At 34.9% G+C, this 21,018-nt stretch overlaps 4 protein-coding genes across 4 annotated transcripts; 3 read left to right on the forward strand and 1 right to left on the reverse strand.

Annotated features, from left to right (window-relative positions):
• Window positions 1-9,143: 9,143 nt before the first annotated feature.
• On the reverse strand, window positions 9,144-10,075 carry MONOS_6635 (uncharacterized protein; the record flags this gene model as incomplete). Its single annotated transcript, XM_067876880.1, has 2 exons — window positions 9,144-9,983; window positions 10,055-10,075. 2 exons carry the CDS (start codon window positions 10,073-10,075, stop codon window positions 9,144-9,146), a joined length of 861 nt encoding a protein of 286 aa, XP_067723449.1.
• Window positions 10,076-17,304: 7,229 nt separating this feature from the next.
• Window positions 17,305-17,580, forward strand: MONOS_6636 (uncharacterized protein; the record flags this gene model as incomplete). Its single annotated transcript, XM_067876881.1, has 1 exon — window positions 17,305-17,580. The coding sequence occupies one exon, from the start codon at window positions 17,305-17,307 to the stop codon at window positions 17,578-17,580; it is 276 nt and encodes a 91-aa protein (XP_067723450.1).
• A 674-nt stretch (window positions 17,581-18,254) lies between these two features.
• On the forward strand, window positions 18,255-18,485 carry MONOS_6637 (uncharacterized protein; the record flags this gene model as incomplete). Its single annotated transcript, XM_067876882.1, has 1 exon — window positions 18,255-18,485. One exon carries the CDS (start codon window positions 18,255-18,257, stop codon window positions 18,483-18,485), a length of 231 nt encoding a protein of 76 aa, XP_067723451.1.
• An 803-nt stretch (window positions 18,486-19,288) lies between these two features.
• MONOS_6638 (uncharacterized protein) lies at window positions 19,289-19,650 on the forward strand (the record flags this gene model as incomplete). The annotated part of the gene is made up of 2 exons (XM_067876883.1): window positions 19,289-19,401; window positions 19,461-19,650. The coding sequence occupies 2 exons, from the start codon at window positions 19,289-19,291 to the stop codon at window positions 19,648-19,650; spliced, it is 303 nt and encodes a 100-aa protein (XP_067723452.1).
• Window positions 19,651-21,018: the final 1,368 nt, after the last annotated feature.

Consider the following 21,018-nt stretch of genomic DNA (forward strand, 5'->3'; position numbering starts at 1 on the left):
ATAGGGGAGAGTGGATGGAAAACAGAGGGAAAATAAACAAGTTAGTTTTTGAACTTTTTATACAAGTATTCTTTTTTGTTTGGAATTGTCTTTGATACCACGAATTTGCTGAAATAGTATAGATTTTTCTTATATCTTTTATTGTTCAAAATTGTTGACATTTAGTTGTTATTTGGTGAATGTTTTAAGATTATGTGATAGAACTATGTTTTTTTGAAAGTTATTGAATCTGATTAGAAATTTTCTGACTGTTATCGATTTTTTTAATAATTAATATCATGAAGTCCTTTTTGTTTTTATATGTCATTTTGAATGAAAACGATTGATTTTTTTTTAACGAATTTTTTTTCATTTCATTGATATTTCTTCCATTTCGATTTTGACTCAGATTCGAAAATATTGCGATTTTTTTCCTTGAAATCAATTTTCGTTTTTTTCATATTCTTTAAATAAACGTTAAAACCAATTAATATTTATTAAAGAGAAATTATTTTATCCAAAAAAGATCAACAAATAATTAACTGTTTCACAAAAGATCTCAATGATCATAAAAAATTTTTCATTACTTGGGAATTTGCAGAAATCGTTATTAACCTTATGAAACACTTCGACAATATATAAATATTATCTTGATGTATCAAATAAGCATTTCTGCAAATTCCTGATCAACAGAAAAAATGAAATTTTAAATGGGATTTCAGTGAACTGAAATATATCAAATTTTTCTAAAAGAAACTTCGTTTTGAGATATTACATAGTTCTTCAGTGATTCATATTTTCTTCTTCACATATTTTTCCTGTCGTTTCGCGATCTTCTATTATTTTCCTTCGCTGCACACACATTATGTTACAAATATTTCCTTCTTCCTCTCTTCTTCATTATTGAATCAAAAACATTCATAAAGAAGCATCATCTATCTCTTAAATTTTATCAGATTGCACTGATAGTCATTTTGAATGAGTTTTTTCCAACTCCGCTGTGTATTTAATCAGACCACCGAAGCCAACCTAAGAATACATGATAATTTTATCCAAACAGTTATTTACTTATAACTGACCGACAGTTTCTTTGAGGCGATCATTATTAATTATCTGTGGATTGACAAACTGATGCGAGATTCGATTCAGCTGCAATTAATGCTTTCATTTTTAGGAATGACTGGAGAAAAGATACCATGAAGCTTTTCTGCATCGTCTGCTTTATATTTGATCTCTATTGTCACCTGTGGCGGTTTACAATGAAAGTTTGCTTTGTAATATTCTCTCAGCAACTTTAAAGAAGAAATCATTCAGAGCCATTTTGCGGGAGATGAAGAGATCAGAAAAGTCATCTTTAAATGAATGAAAAGAACACATCTCCGTTTTTCCACGTCAAGTTATACAATTAGCTTGCGAAATTACACAAGAAGAAAAAAGTCAAAAAGAATGAAGAGTCAAAATGCAAGATATTGTTTAAACAAGAGCTCTGAATTACATAAACTATGTGTTTGTTGAGCTGTCAACATATACACAGATGCACTTCAGACATCTTTTATTGAGAAAGCGAGAAGAATCCTGAAAGCGCACTGGAGAAGTTAGCTGATAGGTCTAATTCATATGTGGAGGCTAAGCGGTAGAATAGCAAAGGAATAAACTCAATCTTGGAGAACGAATAGGAAACGAAGAAAGATAAGATGAGTTTGAGCAGCTAGACTAACGAGGAGAAAGTGCAGAACAGCGCTGTGTTAATAGTCGTTCTTTATCTATTCAGGAAGCTGACTGAACCTAAACAAAAAGGAAGTCATCGATGCTGAGTAGTTTCTGGATGTGCATCTCTCCCAAAGAGGATGCATATGGTGAACATCGTGAGCTACCTTATCAACGGGTTCTCGATATGCCTTGTTGACAAGCCGGAGATACTTTTGGAAGCTGCAGCAGCTCCAAACTTTGTCCGAAGCTTTATAAAGTGTCTAACGATGAACATGCATGTCTGCAGAAATGAGTAAAAATTGTTGCATCCAGATTCTTTAAGTGAATTGGACGAAAAAGCCAAAAGAGAGAGGAGAAGGAAGGGTTGGACAGAAAGAAAGGACTGATAGACGGATGGATGTTAAGGAAGTATTTTTTTGGAAGATCCGATTACATACGCATGGAACAGAGAAATGCAGTCACAGAACAGGCTTTCAATTCTGGCAGGTGCTTCGATTTAACGGAAGGCTTGGGCTAAAAAACAAAAGCCTTTTCACTTGCAGAATTTATCAATCAATGCTCATAAGTTCTGATGGCAAAAGTATTCTTTCAAAAAAAAGATCTATCGATGAATATTTAGCGGAAGGAAAAGAATGAGAAAATTGAATTGGAACATCGAATAGGACATTGCCTTATTTAAGGTGTATTTTTTTGTTTGATTATTTCTTATCACTATTATTTTTTTATCGATGGTTTTTTTTCAATTAAACTAAATGCATACAGACAAACAAGGAATGTGAAAAGATGGCTTTTTGAGCGCTTCTGGAAGGCAGCAGGGTTTGCAGTTGAAAATATTTTTGAAAAGATGCAGGATGTTAATTTGTATATTTCCATTAACGTGAAGAATAAGAAAAGTGATTTCATTTGATGATTTTAATTTTAAGCTTTTGGAACAAGAAGCCAATGGAGCAGAAACAGTCGCAGCAGAAGCACAAGGAGGAGAAAGAGGAAGAGAAAGGAAATATGAACGAGGATAGAGTTCATTTGAGAGAAGAAGATATTTTGAAGTGGATTTGTTGTGAGAAACATCCTTGATAAGGTTGTTGAGCAAATCGTTATCAGAGACAGAAACAGAAAAGGAAGATGGGTCTGAAAGTTTATCTGGTGAGTCGTGGCTGCAAGTGCGATTTCTATCTATGTGCGATAATGAGATTACAAATACGAGGTGTTTGCTTGTCGAGGAGCAAGAGCGTTTGATAGGACAGATGGAAGGCTGAATCGGGCTGAGCATTTTGAAAAAGGATAAATCAGAGAAAGAAAGGAGAACAAAGAAGGAACATATTGAAATACAAATTTTATTTCACTAAGCTTGTTGGCAACAATGCAAGGTATGTGAATGAGTGAAATGGGTTTTTGAAAAGTAAAAAATATATCTCATTTATTAATTTATATGAACGTTTATTTTATTTCTTATTTTGTTTTTTATTTCTTTTTATTTGTTTGTATTTTTATATGAGTATTCATTCATTTATTTTTTTCCTTGTTTGGTGCATGTTGGGATTGCTAGACTTTGAGATATTCATTCAGTGGATTTTTAGACACGGCCATATTGGAGGGAAAAGAAGAGATGGTGCAGAAGCATCTGGGGCAGCGAGATAGAAACGGTTTGAGAAGCAGTGAGAGGAGTATCAGAAGCATATTTCACCGGCAAAGTGATTAAAAAACGGGGAATGAGAAAGAGGGAAAGGAGCGGTTGGTGAGAAGGAAATGCGAAATGGAGATTGGTTGAGAGAAGGGTGTGGGAGATAACAGGAACATTGCAAAAAGTGAGCAGCAGTGACCAGCTACTGGAACAAAAAACTTATTCTTCTTAAAAAAACGAGCTTGTGAAAGAAAATTGAGGAATGAGGAAGAAAAACGCAGTGTGAAAGGGAAGATATTCGTATCATACAGAACAAAATCATAAAAAAATGAAGGATCTATGAAAGGAGAATGAGAAGAAGAAGAAGAAGAAGAAAGTTATGTGGGAGCAACTGAAGAGAGGACAGAGGAAACATAAGGCTGGCTGGCAGGGAGAGTGGATATGAATGGATAACAAAAAAGAATGTGAAGTTAAAAGCAAAGCGCGCTTGTGTGTTGAGCAGGTTGGACTGCTGAAGAGAAGATGTGTCGTCATCTTCATCAAGCTCTTCTTCTTCTTCCTCTTCTTCTTCTTCTTCTTCTTCTTCTTCTTCTTCTTCTTCTTCTTCTTCATATTATAACTTCGTTGTTTTTGTCACTTTTAAAATTGCAACTTTTACGATACAACGAATAAATAATATTTTAATTCATTCATGAAAATATTATAAAACAAAACAACTCTATCTTCTGCTCCTTCAACTTCTTCTTCCTATCCTTCTTCAACTCCTTCAACAATTTCCACCACAGTCTCCTTCATCTTCATAGTTCGGTCATTTGTTATGTGTGTCAATAGAAAGAATCTGCAGTTGATGTCTCTCAACACACGAGGTACAAAGCGAAAACTCCTTCATTGTTGACTCATGTGCTTTTCTTCTTATTTCTCTTCGTATGAATCAGGCTTCGAAGCTTTGCTATCCCTTCCATTTGTTGTTCGATGGAAAAGCAGTTGTGTTTTTATCATGTTCAGTCATTCAAACTATTAAAACAATAAATGAAGAAGGTGGAAGTGAATTTCAAAAGTCATTTTTTAAATAATACCCTGTTTTTCCATCATTCTTTTCCTCATTCTCCACTTCAAATTTACACTGTTTCTTCTCCTCCTTCGAATATATCTCTCTTTCCTATCCACCAGACTTCCACTGCAATTCTAACATTTTTCCTCCTCTATCCTTTGGCTGCATCTCATCAAGCACAAGAAAAAAATCTACCGTCCAAATGATCGAAGCTCACTTTCATCTCATTTTCATCAGAGATTGCTTTCAAATAGAATTACAAGGAACATTCGCGTCTGCTTATTCTGTGACTTCGTGTGTCTCGATTACAATGGACAACTTCTTTGCGAATGTTACTCTGCAAAACATAGTGTTAAGATTCTGCCATCATGAATGCGGCGGTGCACAAGTTCAAATTAACATCACACGAAGTCAAAACCAGATATATTTGAATGTTCAATCTATTTCTTCATCTGCGATGTATTCTGATGAGATTAAAAGCAATAATTTTTATAGATTTGCTGCTCAGATGAACACCAAGACTCGACCTTGATTGCTATCAGAGCACAGACATTCTATCCAATCGTAAATGACTGGCCTTCTTCAACTGCAAAAAATTCTGACTTGTTACCTGAAAACGAAAAGGATATTTGTTCTGATGATGATGCAACAGCATTGAATGCAACTCATCTTTAGAAATCTTCTCCATCTTCTTCTTCTTCACCTTTAATCTCTTTTAGCTTCATTTCTCCCTCCATTCCATCCTCTTCTGCTTATTGACAATCTCACTTCTTTCTTTTTCTCGAACTTCCTTCTCATTTCAATTTCTTCTCCGACAACTTAACTTGCGCTCAACTCTGAAGTCGCTTTTCCTTTCTCGAAGGGATTTGTGCCTTGTGGCTGGATGGAAATGATATTCTCAGTGTTAAAAATTGCTCCTACTCTGAACGCCAGTGCTCGATGGAAGCTGGGCCGTATAAAAACATGTGGGGATACTGTAATGAGGTTTTTGTGACGTACCAAATAAAAGGTTGAGGAGGAAGTGAGATCGGGAGACATTCGAACTCAGAGAATAGGACAATTTGGAAAATAAAAGATTAAAAGATAACGAATTGTCTAAAGGAAAGGAGCGTTCAAATGTGACATTATAAGACAAAAAGCTGTCTTTTTTTGCTTGAAACTTTGAAATCTGATATTGATACCAAATATGGAAGAGAGTTTTATCCACTCGGCCATCATTACAACTTTTGGAAGCAACGTCTTTGTATTTTACAAATAAGTTTTACAAAAGCTCAATTTCAATCAATTTGAACTTCTGCTTTTGACTTCGAATCTTTAATGGCTGCTTTTGAGAGGAACGGGGTGTTTGGCTGTGATGATGCACCTGATGGAAGTGGAGGAGACGAGAGAGTGACAGTTTATTTGGTTCAGCTGATTCTGCAGTTCGAATGGCTGTTGTTTATGTAGACAGCAGTGGCTGTATCGACAGAGCTATTTGTGATCTTTAAGAGTGATTAAATAGAAATATAAATGAAGCACTGATGCATCTGGCGTGTGAGGAGGAGTATTGCAGAGAGATGGAGAAGAGAGAAATAGATAGTGGAAATGAAAAAAGCTGCAAAGGAAGAGGAAGAGAAAAAGAAAGGGGAAAAGAAAGGGAAAGGGAATGAGAAGGTTGGAAGGGGAAAGAAGGCGGATAATAATAAATGTGCAAGAGGAGGAAGCAACGGAGCAAGAAGCATAGAAATGAGAATTGATCAAACGGAATCTTTGATCTGAACGATGAATATGAATATTTCTAATTATTGTTTTCCATTGCTTCCATTTGAAAAAAGGACGATAACAATAACATCAAATCTAACTCTTCGTCTGTCTTTATCAGCAATATCATCTGCTTGTGCTTTTTCAAAGAATGAAAATATCCAAAAATGTTAACAAAATAAAAATGCAAAAACAGTCGAATTTGGTTTATTCTTCAAAAATACTCTTTCAGCCGTTCGCGATCGAGCCACAAGCACAGGGGAGATGATAATATCAATCTCAGGACAAAGCTTGATTTTTATTTATTGAAATTAAAATAAACTTTTCTTCTGTTTATTCGTTTGAGAACTTATGTTTCATGATATAAATGGACTGTTTCAGAATGAAGAAAAGTAGGTCAAAAGCTATTCACAAATGAAGCAACGGAATAAATACAAGGAAAAGCAAATGAAACGAAAACCTTTCGTTTTCTTTATTTATTTCATCATTATCTTCTTTTTCTCCTTCTTCACCTTCGTTTTCTTCCATTTCTTCATCTTCTTCCTCAACTACTCTGTCTTGAATGCTGTTCATCGCTTCAGAAGAGAATTGAGAGAGTGGAGATTAACGAGAGATAAATCGAAAGAGAAAGAGAAAGAGGTTCAACGGGGGAAAAGCAAAAGGAAAAAGATACACAAAAGAAGAAGAAGAAGAAAATGGAAATTACTCAGAGGATTGAGAAGAACAACGTTGCAAGAAGCAGTGGTGAGATTTGTGGAAATGAGATACACGACAGAGCTGTTGGAGTCAACATCGAACACAAAGATGAGAGAGGCAGCACCAGGGGCGTAGAGGTTGATATGGGAGAGCATGAAAGATAAAGCAGGAAGAGCACAGAAGAAAGAATCTGAGATTATAATGATAGTCGATCAAAAAAAATAGGGAATATTTCACATCAAAAAAACGTTAAAAAAAGAGAAAGAAGGAAGAGCAGGTTGATTTAAACAATGAATGAAAGGAGATTGCAGTAAATGCGGATGCAGTTGTAAAGAGGTACATACACTTCTACCACCTCAGCCATTGCATATACAAGGTGTGTTTGGGAAGGTCAGCATTGAAAAGGAGCAGCTTGACAAAAGCAGATTAGCTGAAAGAGAAGCGATAAAAGAGGGACTTAGTTCACAAAGAAGGTTTAATAAAAAAGGCAGAAGAGATGAGAATTGTTATGTGACAGAAGTTTTTTAAGTTAAAAAAAGTGAAAATTCCCCAATTTCCTTTTATTTATTTATTATTTCATTGCAATTTTTTTTTAAATTGTTTGATCAATTTTTTTAATAACTTCTTCAAAGTATTATTTACTTTTATAGAAAAACAAACAGCAAACATTTGTATATCTGATAAATATCTTGTTTAACTATTATCTTTTTCGATGTTAATTTTTGAAAATTGTATATTTTTTACAAATGTTTTAAGATTTTCAAAATTAATAAAATAATTTCTTTGCATTAACATCATAAAACTAATTTTCATATCAAAAAATTATTGATTTCATATTGCTATTATTGTTTTCATGTTTAAAATACCAGTGAACATTTGTTTCGTTCTGTTTGCTCAGTTTTGTAATTTTTTGAATAAAAATTAATACTTTTTTCAAAATTTGTGATAAAAACAATTGGAAACAAATTAAAATCAATAAATAAATAAATATAATAATAATTTTAGCAATATATTCGTGAGTTCATCACTTTCATTTTTCTAATCAACCCCACCCTTAATGGAAATTTTTTATGATCAAACTTCGTAATTTTTTATGATATCAAAAAAAAACACCCAAATAAAACATTTATAAAAACAAATTAAAAAATAAAAATTCTTTGATCAATCCCACAATTATATTTTGAATAATTTAAAAAGAAAATTTAGTCTTTTTTGTTCGATGGATGGAGTTTACTTTTGTGAATGAATGATAAATTAAATATATAATTATTTGTTAATTGGATGCACTGGTTATTGAAAAAGATAATCTTATGTTTTTGTTTAAGTGTTGTTGTTGGATTATGAAGCCTTTATGAATTCAATGTGAAACTGTATGAATCCGGCATTATTGGATAGAATTACAAATTCATTTTGAATACAGATGGACGTTTGCTAATCTTTTTTAATTATTATTATACAAATATGATAACTTGAAACTAAATAAATCATATCTTTATCTCTTTATCAAAATGGAACATTGAAGATAAGATAGAAATAAGAAAATAAGGAAGGGAAATATCCTTCACATTGGGCACATGAGGATCAACGAAGATGATAAAGTCCAAAGTCAGTCAATGCAGCTGCATCACTCGTTCAGGAAAAGGAGGAGGAGTGTATCTGGCGACAAAGGAAAGAGGGGATATGAATTTCATATTTACGGGAATGAAATTCAGTTCAAGTACAGCAAGAGTGGGAAATGGTATTTATTTTGAATGCTTCAACATCGCATAACTGATCAATAAAAAACAATTTCAGTTTGATTTTCGAGAAGACAATTACAATCGCAGTGATGCAATATATGGAAGAGATTTGTGCAACAACACAAATGATACTAATCTGATTGGATTTATTACGATTCATCAGAGCGACACAATTATTGTGACCATTAGATGGGGAAAAGCAAAGAAAGAAAACTAAGATCTGAGAGAGATTGTGAATGATTACATCAGAAAAGACCCGAAAGCATTTGAGATGGTTACGATGGAAATGTCACCAGAAGAGCAGTGGAGGAGAGCAGAAAGAAAGAAAGAAAGAAAAATAGAAAGAAAGAAAGAAAGAAAGAAAGAGAGAGAGAGAGAGATGGATAGAATGTAAGTACATGAAAAAATAAAGTCGATACAATTGAAAAGCATTTGATTCACAAAAACATCAAAATTTTATCTAATTCTCTTTTAACTCATTCGAATAGCAAGAGCACATTAAAAAACAAAAAAATACTACATTTTCTCTTCACCTTCACCCCTTTTCTTCAAACCCACCTTCCCCTCCTCTCTCTCTTTCTCTCTTTTCTTTCTCTTTTTTTTTCTTTCATTCCTCCCATACCTTCTCCCCAAACAGCCTCGCTGTCTCGTCTGAGCACTTGCACGATGAACAAAATATCAGAATGTGTTTTCTTGGCGAAATATCATTTGCGATTCTGTTCAGCTGTACCGCCGTTACTGCATCGAAGATGCGACTCGGAATGAGTGTGGAGTAAACCTGCTTCCGTGCAGCCATTGAGACGCGCGAGAGAGAATGAGCCAGACAGTGGAGGAAGAGGCGGGTGCTGTCTCGGATGGTGGCGAGCTGGGAGAGGGAGAGGGTGAGGGAAGAAGAGGAGGAGGGAGAAGAAGAAGAGGGAGAGAGGGAGGAGGAAGAAGAGGAAGAAGAGGAAGAGGAAGATGATGACTGTGATGTGTTTTGTTGAGAAGAAAAAAATGACGAAGAAGACGAAGAGGAAGAAGAAGAAGAAGAAGATGATGTTGTTGATGAATGAAGAGGAAGAGGATGAGAAGAAGAAGAAAATAAAGAAGAAATTGAAATAGAAGCTGTCTCAGTTGAGTCAATCACCACAAATGACTGAGGAGGATAGCCAAGTTGGCCGAAATGCCGCCGAAATGAGGCAGCTGCTCCGTCTCTGATGGAAGTTGTCTGAACAAAGAAGAGCACCAGAAAGGAAGGGAGATTTAAGGATGAATAAGAAGATGAAGAAGAAGAAAAAGAGGAGGAGGAGGAGGAAGAAGAAGAAGAAGAATAAGAAGAAAGAGAAGAAGAAGAAGAAGAACTTCCGATTTCGTATCCACATTTAACTGCAGATAGCTCTTTCACCTCAACCTTTGTGTTTTCATCTAATTCGACATTGATTGCTCCTCCGCTCAATGAATTTGACTGGTAATTTTAGAAATAGCAATTTTTGAGTGAATAAAAAGCAGAAGAAGAAGCCAAAAGAACAGCTGGACTTTTGATATTGTAAATTTCATTGAAATTTTCATTGCTATTTTCAATTCGTTTGATGTTTGAAATGTTTGTGGAAGACAAAATGAAAGTTGTTTGGTCATTATTAAAATGGGTGATTGTGCTATGTCTGGATTTTATAATAGAAGAAGAAAAAGAAGAAGAAGAAGAAGAAGAAGAAGAAGAAGAAGAAGAAGAAGAAGAAGAAGAAGAAGATGATGATGATAATGATAATGATGAAAAGGAATGCTGAAAGGCAGATTGAGAGGCAGGAGGAGCGATTGAAGAGAACAAAGAGCCTTCATTCAAATAGGTTCTGTGCAGATCACTTCTTCTTCTTCTTCTTATTCTGTTGCTGCTGCAATCCTTTTGGGCTTTTGATAAGCCGAGCACTGCAAATTTCCTTTTGGGAGTTTTAAATTCACTCATTTTTTGTGTATATCTCCTGCCAAGAACAGAGCGGCTCAGAAGCAGTTGAGAAGAAGGAGGAGAAGGAAATAAATGAGGAAAAGCAGAAAGAGAATGAGTAGTAGAAGAAGAAGAATGTGAAGAAAAATGAGGAGAAGTCAACAAAGAGGCATAAAATGTGATTGATTTGCGTGTGGTAGAATGCATCGACAGATTCAATTTGCGGAGGATTATTTCATCTATCTTTCGTTTGTCAAGCAATGGAAGATGAGAAGAATGCAGAGAAGATGATAGGTCTTCTTCTTTAATTACTTCTTCTCTTCTTTCTTCTCTTTCTTCTCTTTCTTCTCTTTCTTCTCTTTCTTCGTTTTCTTCGTTTTCTTTTTCTTTTTCATTAAATTTTTCTTTGTTTGGAGAATGAAATCTCTTTTTCTATTTCTTGTTCTTTTTCAGATGACTCTAAATGATCAGAAGAATGTTGTTGATGTTTTGTTTCATTCTTTTCTGTTTCAATCTCCTTTTTGCATTCATCTTGTTTGATCAACTCATTTTGTGTTGAAAAGTCTCTTTTTGAAGATAATTGCTCAATTTCATGTTGATCTTCATGTAAAAAAGAAGAAAAAGAGTGATGCTATTTTTAAAGAAGGAAATAAAGTTGACTGTGTATAAAGGAATCATCGAATTGACATAAATTTTGTTGTTATTTTTGAGAGCTCTTATAATTGAAACAGTTATTTGAAAGAATATGCCTTGAAAGAGAGCGCTTGATATTTATTATATGAAATAACTATATGGAATTCGGAGTAAAAGAAATTTCTTATACATTTTTTATTGATAATATTAAATTAAGTAATAAAAAAATTGATATTTCAAATCTATTCATTTTCTAAAAATAAAAGCTATATCAATTTGAAAAGTGACTGGCAATGAACAAAAAGAAAACAATTATCTTTCGCATTTGAAAAAAAAGCAAAAAATGGAAAAAAATATATATAGAAATATATCAAATTAACTTTTAAAAGCTAAAACCTTACAAAAAATTTACACAATCAATGGTGATCATCCATCGCGTCTTATGCAGATCGAAAACCAATTTATACAAACAAAAACAATCTTTGAAATTTAATGCAGCAAAGTGAAAGCAGTCTGAGTTAATTTTGTATTTAATTATCTCTCTATGAAAGGTTGGAAATAATTAGTATCGACAACGTTATAATATGAAACATTAATACTTTATATCATGCAGAAAAGCAAAATTTTCTTTTTAATAATTCAAAATATAATTGTGGGTTTGATCAAAGAATTTTGATTTTTTTAATTTGTTTTTGTAAATGCTTTATTTCTCAAATTTTAATTAATGCAATATGAGTATATAATAATAAATGACCTTCCAGCAGCTTATTATTTTAAAATTATCAATTTTTATCAATAATTTGAAATAATACTCAAATTTATGGGTGATTATTCAAAATAGTTTTTTCTCAAGGATCGTAAAGAATTTCAAAATTCCTGTCCATACAAATGTTTTACTATTAAATATGCTTTTTATTTATCATATTATTTTATAGAATAATCAAGAATTGATAAAGGACCTTAAATACACCTATGCCGAATTACATTCCCTCAAAGTTAATTGACTCCGTTTTTGTGGGATCCCTGCCTTTCCCTTCGCTAACAGAAAATGATGCTGTTCTGTCAGCGCTAAAAGTTCAAATGAATCAAATGCCAAATGACGATCCCAGCAAAGAAGACGAAGAAGATGATTATGATGAAGAACATGATGAAGAAAATGATTATGAGAATTATGATGAGGAGGAGGAAGAAGAAAAAGAAGAAAAAAAAAGAAGAAGGCGAAGGAAAAGAAGGAGAAGAAGAAGGAGAAGAAATATTAAGGAAATGGAGGACAATAAGGAGAAAACATGCCACACACTTTGAAAATGAGTATTTTTGGATGAATGAAAGAAACAAAAAAAATTATCAGGAAGAAATGGTGCCATGGAATGCAAAGAGAGGCTTATCAAGAGGAACAATAATGTTTCTTAGTCAAAGAGAGACACATGAAAACTTCTGAGTGAATTGAAATCATTAGGAAAAGAACCCCAGAACGCTTTGCTAATAAATGGCTTATTGAAGTTGCATCATTGATCTAACGAAAGCACAGCTTGAACATCTGCTGATGGAAATGATTTCTTTCAGGACATGAAAGGAAAGCAATTACAATGATTGTTGCGATTTTGTTGCAAATTTTGAGAAAATTTTGACCCAAAAATCTTTAACAAGACATTGTCAAGAGTGAATTATGTGCAGAGTGAAATAAGTTAGATAATAATAGATAGTAAACACGCTGAGACAAGAAATGAAGAATAGTTAGTTGTTTCAAAATATGTATTAAACACAACGTTTAAATCATTTTCGCAGCCAAATGATTGAATTGCTGTAATTCAACAATTGTTTAAATTGAGAGAAAATCTTTCTTTTTTTCTGTTTGTAACTTGGTTCTACCAAATTTGAGTCTGTGAAGAATTCTATCCGCTTGAAATCCCTCCTTCAAATGCATTCACTCATGAATGAATGAGGCAATTTTTCATTGAACTTTGTAAAGATGAATGTTTTCCTCGATAATCACTGTTCTCAAATGTTTCGCATGAACCGTTTCTGAAGGTGCTATTTTTTATCTGTTCACTTTTGTTCTTTCAAAACAATCGAAAATTGTTTGTTGTTGAAACAGCAAGAACTACCTTGATTAAATTCCTCAAAATCATAGGAATAAAATCATCAGATTAAAAAGAGAGATTGGAAGAGGAAACATTGTCTTTGGAAATAAAACTCAAATTCACCATATCGGTTGACTCATATCGGAAATAAAACGGATTTACAGAATTAATGTGAGAAATGAAGCAATCCATCTTTTGTATTGTTTTATATGTAAAAAGCATCAAATGCGAAGACAAATGAAATATTGCGACATTTATTAGTCCAGCCAAAGAGTTGAATTTCACAAATCATGTTTATGTTATTGTTGATGCAATATTTTTGAAATCCTTTGGTTTCGCAAAAAGTATTGTACATTTCAAAAATTTTGAAGTTATTTGTTTGATGAAAATGTGCTTATTTTGAATCTCCCCGAACTGAATAAATATTGTTTCAATGCAAAGATGAAATCGAAAATACTTCTTTGTGAAACAATGTGGAAGTTTCAGAGACTTCTTGTGCTTCGAGTATCTTTGCAATTGGATAGACAGATGCAAAACAACGAACTCAGATTCATCAGAAAAGCCATTTTCAAATATGAAAAATATCGGATGAAATAATTTTGTGAGCACCCGTTGTTTGCTTCACTTCATTTCCTGAAAACTTTTCACGGCAATAGCATCAAAAGACTGCAGGATTCGGTTTTCTGACCTATCATCATCCAGAAAAAGTGAAAAGTGTAAGGATATATGGAATTACATGAAGAAAAAATCTGCAAATGACACTGTGCAAATGTTCGAGTATATGTTCTTGCATACAAACACTGGCAAAATGTATTTATCGGAAATTCATCAAATTTTCGAAGGATTGAATAACAGTAATTTGTTTTTCCGTTTTGAAGTATTTTCTTGTTTTTTTTTATCAAGAAAAAAATAAATACGCAGTTTTGAAAATAGCAAGTGTTAATTACAATGAAACAAATGTTCACAGCAAAGTCGCTTTGTTAAAAACTGTGTGCCATGAATACAGCTTCCAGCAACTGAAGGAATTCGGATTCGATTTATCACTTGGAAAATACCATCATGCAAAGCAGCACAGCTCAGATTGCAATTTTATCATTGAAAAAGTATCCAAGCCTCCTATACTGCCTTCTAGATCCAGTATTTAATTCATTTAATGTATTATTTCTATCTTTTGAATTATTTCTTAATTTTTTTTTACATTTTTTAGAATTTAGCGAAAATGATGAATTGACAATCCAAAAGTTTTTATTAGAGAACTCAACAGAATCACCAGAATGTGTGAGAGGAGTTAATAAGTTAAAAAAAGTTTGTCTTTCTTTATCACATATGCATTTGATATTGAACCTTCAAAAAAAGAATAAACTTTTAATTATGATGATGATTTTTCTATCATCAGAAGTGATGATTGCATGGAACCTGATATAGATCCTTTGAATAATTTCTTCACCACCAACGAGGAAAGTTGTGAAATAACTTCTTTTCATCAACCATCATAAAAAACAAAAAGTGTTGAAATATGAATGGAGGAAGATGTGGATCTGCTTATAAACGACGAACAAATAAATTGCAATTTGCCTGGATGCAGTTCTTCGAGATTCATATCTTCAACTATTTCCATGCTTCTGATTGCCGCCTATAAGCCAACATTCTCAAGTGAACAAATATTCCAAAACATCATGGAGGATACGGATCATTCATCCAATTCGAATTAATATCAAAATGAAATTATTTCATCTCCAATAATTATCGATGATGAGATTGAAATCATTTCCGAAATGGGAGAAGAAGACGAATTGAGTGAAAAATGCATGTTTTCTTTATTAGAAAACAACGGATACACTTGTTGTTTGTCGTCTCTTATTCAAATTTTTCGAACAATTTACAATGCTTGTTTAAAAATGAATATTCGGAGAGGAAAAATTGGATCTTTGGTTCGCCAGTTACATTCAATCGTTTAAAATGATTCCACAATCTTCAAAAGAGACTGCAAACGGCAGTTTAGTGAATGGAATAAAAGCTTTGTTTCCAACTTGTTCAAAAAACATAACCTGATGCTTGGAGAGCAGCAAGAATTTTGCAAAGTATTTCTGTCTGTTTTTCAAGAATTATCTTCAGTCACTCCAGAGTTAACGAACAAAATGAATGCAAAGATCTAATTTTCAAGAAAATGCTCGATATGTCAATCTGAAATCGGTGGAGCATTTGAGATGACTCCATTAATTCGACTTCATAATTGTGATATAATTAACAATCTGAATAATCACATGTTTAATCAATCAGACGAAATGAATGTCTGCGAGGCGTTTTGCGAAAAATGCAATAGGAACACATTTCAGTCAACATATTTTGACATCAAATCATTTCCAGATATTATTTCTTTTTCGATCGAACCTTTCGAACATTCACAAAATATGAATTATCCAATACACAAGCTCATTTCTTTCTTTTCGATTTCTGGAAAACTTAAAGTCAAAAGCAAATATGACACCGAATCGAAAAACTACACGTTATTAGCGATATTGTTTCACACCGGAAACACAGATGTGGGACATTTCTATAGCATTTGCAGAAATAATCACAATTTCGAACAGGATGAAAATCAACCAAAAGGAAAGTGGTTCATATGCAATGATAACATTATATCTTTGATAGAAAGCGATTTTTCAACAACAGCCAAAAACAATTTGTATAATAATGGTATTCCTATAATGTTGATTTACAAGAATGTCAATTAATTTTCGGAAAGTACTTTAATTTCTCCTCTCTCTCCTAATTTGTTGATATCTCCTGAATACATCCCTGGACAGAACAACAACAATCCACATTCAGTGAATCTCTATACAGAATCTCAATCCGGAAATAATTCCTCTTCACATCAACAACAAACTTGTTTTGAATCATGCGATACTCCAACCATGAATCAAATACATTCATTGTCTCCTTGTCCACTTCATTCTGCGAATGCTGCAACCAAATCTCCTCAAGTCACTTGTCAAAGCAAATCCTATCCAACAGCATTCAATTCTCATGCAGATGTCTCTTCAAAGCCGATTACAACCCCGACAAATTCACTTCATTTGGGTCAATCAAATTGCAAGAAATCAACCTTGGTGGGACGTGTAAATAAAACTGTTGAAAGTCAAGCACTTTTCATTCAACGAAAAAAACCTTCAAATCTACTTCATAATCCTTCTGAAGCTTCATTTCCATCAACTCAAGCAATCAACTCATCTGCAGCCAATTCCATTTCAAGTTCAACTTCTTCTTCCGAATCGAATTCGATCTCTTCTTCACTAAATAATCAAACAAATAACGAAATTATTTTCAACTCCGATCAGAATAATGCGATGAGGCAATCCACATTGGATGAATCAATAAATGACTTTCATTTGACAACAAATGGGTCATTCTTTTTGAAAAGTCGCAAACGTTTAACTGATCTGAAAATCAGATCAAAAATGATCAAAAAATGTTGATCATTCCGTTACCATTATATATTGCAAAAAATTATTCTATTGAGTTTTATCACCTATCCCCAAATATTGCGTTTCATTGAAACAAATTTCATATATTATTTTTACTGTTTAATCATATTTATGTTATTAAATATTATTGTCTTGTTTTTTTGAAGCAACTGAATAATTTGTTTATATTTCTATGTTTTCATTTCAACTGTTCGTATTACACGTTTTGATTTTTTGAACAGAAACTCCTTTTCAATTATTTTCCTATGTTAAATAACAGATAGATTTTCACTTGTTTTAATTTGAATATTTTGAAAAGAAATTATTAAATAGGAAATTTTCATCTATTCTTTCCTCATTGAAATTAATAAAAATTCAAAAAGTTGTTAATATTGAGCAGTTATTAAGGTTATAAGAAATAAATGAAGAATAACTTGTAATTTCTCAAAATTAAATGTTCTTTTATATAAAATTCGAAAGAGAAATGGTCTCTCATGTTTTGAATTAAATCATGAGTCAGATCTTTAAAAGCTTTCAAATACTCATTTGCTTTTTTGCTCATCTTTTTCTTCTCATTTCAATTCCCTTCCAAAAGAAATCTTGTTCCTTCTTTTCCATCAAATCAAGAAAGATGAGATTTCGGTGATGATTGACGTTTCTAATTTGAACATGGATCTTGTGTTTGTGCCACGAAAGACACTGAAATTTTGTGTGATGAGTTGCATCAAAAAGCTTCTTGTGGGAGTGGAAGCGATTCAGTTGTCTCTTCGCTCAGCGCCTTTGTCTTCTTCGTCTTCTTCGAGTGGAGCAGCACGCAGATCTTCTTTTCCATTCCGTAATCCAATAAGCGAAGAGAAGAAGGTGACAGAAAATGCTCAGTTATTTGCATCTTCGTCTGCAGGTGCAATTTACCCTTCAGATGCCTCGAAGGTGGAGGCTTCATAAACGCTTGAAGCAGCATCGATGAATGGAATCGAGAGGAGGCTGAGGATTGTTGTGAAGAAAACAGCTGAGCTGCAAATGCTGCATGGTTATGAGGATGTAGCTGCTCCTGTCGCTGAGGATGTTGTATATGCTGCGAGGTTTCAGTGTTGGCTTTCAGTGCTCTGCTGAAGAGAACGTGCTGTGTCCGTTCAATGTGAAATATTTTTCATTAAACTTCTGGCTCTGCTCCCGTTTCTTGAGGACTTACCGAGAAAGATGTCGTCGAAGAAGCCGATATAAACAGCTGTGGATGTGGATGCGTTCCTGCAAAACTGCAATCCGCCTGATCCATCGCTGGCTCCATTGGCCATTGAATGGCTGTCGAACCGATAGAAGCAGTCGAGGCATGCGGAGTGATGAAGCTGTGCAACAAAATGAGGATGTGAATGGTTGCAGTGAATGAAGCGGGAGAGATTGTGGAAAAGGCGCTGGAGGCGGTGGGACAGAGGGGCCGATGATGGAAGATGTGGTTCTGTCGCCTGCAGCGATTGTGCTGAATTTGCAGGAAGAAAGAAAAGAAGAAGAAGAAGTTGGAAAAGGAAAAGGAGGCGAAGCGACTGGGCGGGCTGGCAGAGCAGCTGCAGGAGAAGAACAATATCTTCTTTTTCTTCAGGATTATTTCGAAGCTAAGCTAGATGTTCAATGCAGAGGTGAAGCAGGTGAAGGAGATGCATGAACAGCTGGTAGCAATGAAGGAGAAGAATGAACTTTTGGATGCGGTGATAATGAAGGAAAAGTTTAGATTGCAGCATGACGAAGTTGTGGGTGTGGACAGCGCTGTTACTCTCGTGAGATCGGGATTGAAGCTTGCCACGTCTTCTTCGTCGGTTTCTGTGTGTGGAAGGATGGCTCCGTCTTCAGCTTAGTTGATCTTGCCTTCGGGGCTGCGTGAAAAGCACCACGAGAAGTTTTCCTCGAGTATCGGAGATGGTAGTGCTGTGATGCTTGGCCCGAATCCAAGCTTGAAGGAGCTTTCTGTGAAAGTGCAGAGTCTGGCAAGTGTAGCGAGAGAGGCAAATTGTGGTGATGGAGGAGGAGACTGAAGTGAAGGAACAAAGTCAGAGACAAGCAAGAGGTTGGAGAAGAACAGTGCTGAGGCCAGTGATGGTGGTGAATGTGGAGGAGGAGTGGATGAAACTGTGAGACAGAAGAGTAGCAAAATGGAGAATGAATAGAAGATGCTAATTGCGTTGTCGAAATTGCAGAAGCAGATGATAAGCATGCAGAAGGCGCTGTTCAATGAGGTGATTGTAAAGCAGCAGATGTCGTTTGCGCAAAAGAAGCAGGAATAGATGAATATTTAAGCTTCGTTTGAAGAGGTTACTTAATGAACTCCCGGAAAGGTGAAGAAGCTGGAAGAACATGTGGTGCAAGTGGACTTTGGCGGGATCAGGGAAGGCGTGGCAGAGGAGAAAGGGGAGAGAGAGATGGATGAAGGAAGAAGGAGGAAGAGGAACAGAAGTTAAGGTGTTGAATACGAGGAAGAAGAGGAGTGTGAAAAGGCAGCAGAAAGAAATGCAAGCGCGCAGTAGGGGATTCCGCTGCATCAGCATAATGATCCGAAGAGAGAGAGGGGGATGATTGGATGTAAACTGTGGTTCAAACAGTGGCAAAGAAAAATGAAGGGAAGGCGAATGTTGTGCAGTGACTGTTCATGCTTCTTGAGCATATGACAGACAGCAGAGAACGTGAAGAGTCGGAGTGGCTTGTGACTTCGCCTGGTGGATCGGTAGCAGGGCTGTCTGGGGCAGATGAAGCGTTTGTTGAAGTTGCTGAAGATAGGTCTGCAGTCGTAGCTAGTGTGGAAGCTGATGTAGATTCTGTAGATATTCGGATACAAGATCGCAACAGACTAGGGCGGGAGCGGAGAGGCAGGGGTTTGGGGAGTTTGCGTTCATGTGGCTGGGGGAGAAGCAAGCCGTGCAGAAGAAGAGCGAAGCTGTGCTGTGGGCGAGGATGAATGGGGAAGAACTGTTCCGGATGGACTTTGCAGAGATGAAGCTGTTTGAGAAATTTGTGCGGAAAGAGTAAATTTGAGGTGAATTGTGGTTTTCCTGATAATTGAATGGTGTTAGAAGAGGTGTAGGAGAAGAAATTAAAATGTCTTTTGGTTGTTTGATGGGATACAATCTGAGAAGACGTATGCAGATGCGTCTATGTTTATGGTGTTTCTACTGAATAACTTCAGGGAAGAAGCAGCTTCCTGATATTTGCGTTGAAGTTGACCGGTGAGAGCCTCTATCGCGGTCTTTGAATTATGTGATTGTGAAGTCGGCAAGAGGTGTTGGTCAACTTGGAGTAGGATTTTCATGCAGTATCGAATGTGATGTGGGAATGTTTTGGGTTGAAGCTGCATGTGCAGGTTGTACAGTCGGTGGAAGAGAAGAAAGAAGAGCGGTAGGCGCTGTTTCATATTGCGCGGCTGCTTGAAGGGATGGTGATGCTGCAGCTGTGGAGGATGTGCAGTCGATGGTGAAGAAAAAAGAAGGACAGTGTGTGCTTGTGCACTTCGTGAGAGATGAAGTTACACAAGAAAATGGCATTGTAGATGGAGTGAAAAAAATTTTTCAATTATTCATCAACATCTGTTTCTTCATTGCTGTTGAAAACAAATACTGAATGGAAAGTGATGAAATTAAGCAATGCGCTCCGATCATTTGGTTGATATTGGATATGATCAACCATCAAATTTCCAAAACAATATTTTCATCAGCGTTTTTATCTCGTCGTAACCTTCTTCTTTTCCCTCTTTTCCTTCTTTCTTCAATGATATTCGATCATTTTTGGAGAATTTGAGAGAAGAAGGAGTTAGAAGAAGAACAGGAGGAGGAAGAGGAAGAGGATGAGGAAGAGGAAGAAGAAGAAGAGGAAGAAGAAGTTAAAAGAATTGAAGCTACTTACGAATTCCTTGAGCAATTCTTGAATGATGAGCTTCCAATGGAAACTGTTCCTGAAGTTGAGCTGTTAATCACAAGGACACAGCATAAGGACATCTTCACTCTATCTGAAACAACTCAAATAAATACAATCCTTCCACAATTGCTAAGTTTGAATTAATAAGTGGTTGATGCAATTTATTTCAGTTTCATGCTTGTAATTTCTATCTCATTTCCATTTAGCAGAAAAGATGGCTTCTTGAATGAATGGAACGTTATTGTGTAGTTGTCAACATGAAGAATTCCATTTTCTATCTTCAGCAACATTGAATTGAGAGCAATAGGCTGAATCATATCTGCTTCACAAACAGAAGAAACGTTTTCAAATGAAAGAAAGAGCTGGCCATTTGCTTTTTGAATGATTAAACTTCCAGAATAAGAAAAAAACCGAACAAAGTTGAATTTTACACTTTCGATCCGAACATTCTCTGAGGTTGCAATGAGATTTCCCATATTGCCATCG

The sequence above is a fragment of the Monocercomonoides exilis genome, assembly GCF_001643675.1.
Source record: "Monocercomonoides exilis strain PA203 chromosome Unknown scaffold37-1059404, whole genome shotgun sequence".
Taxonomy (NCBI): Eukaryota; Preaxostyla; order Oxymonadida; family Polymastigidae; genus Monocercomonoides; species Monocercomonoides exilis.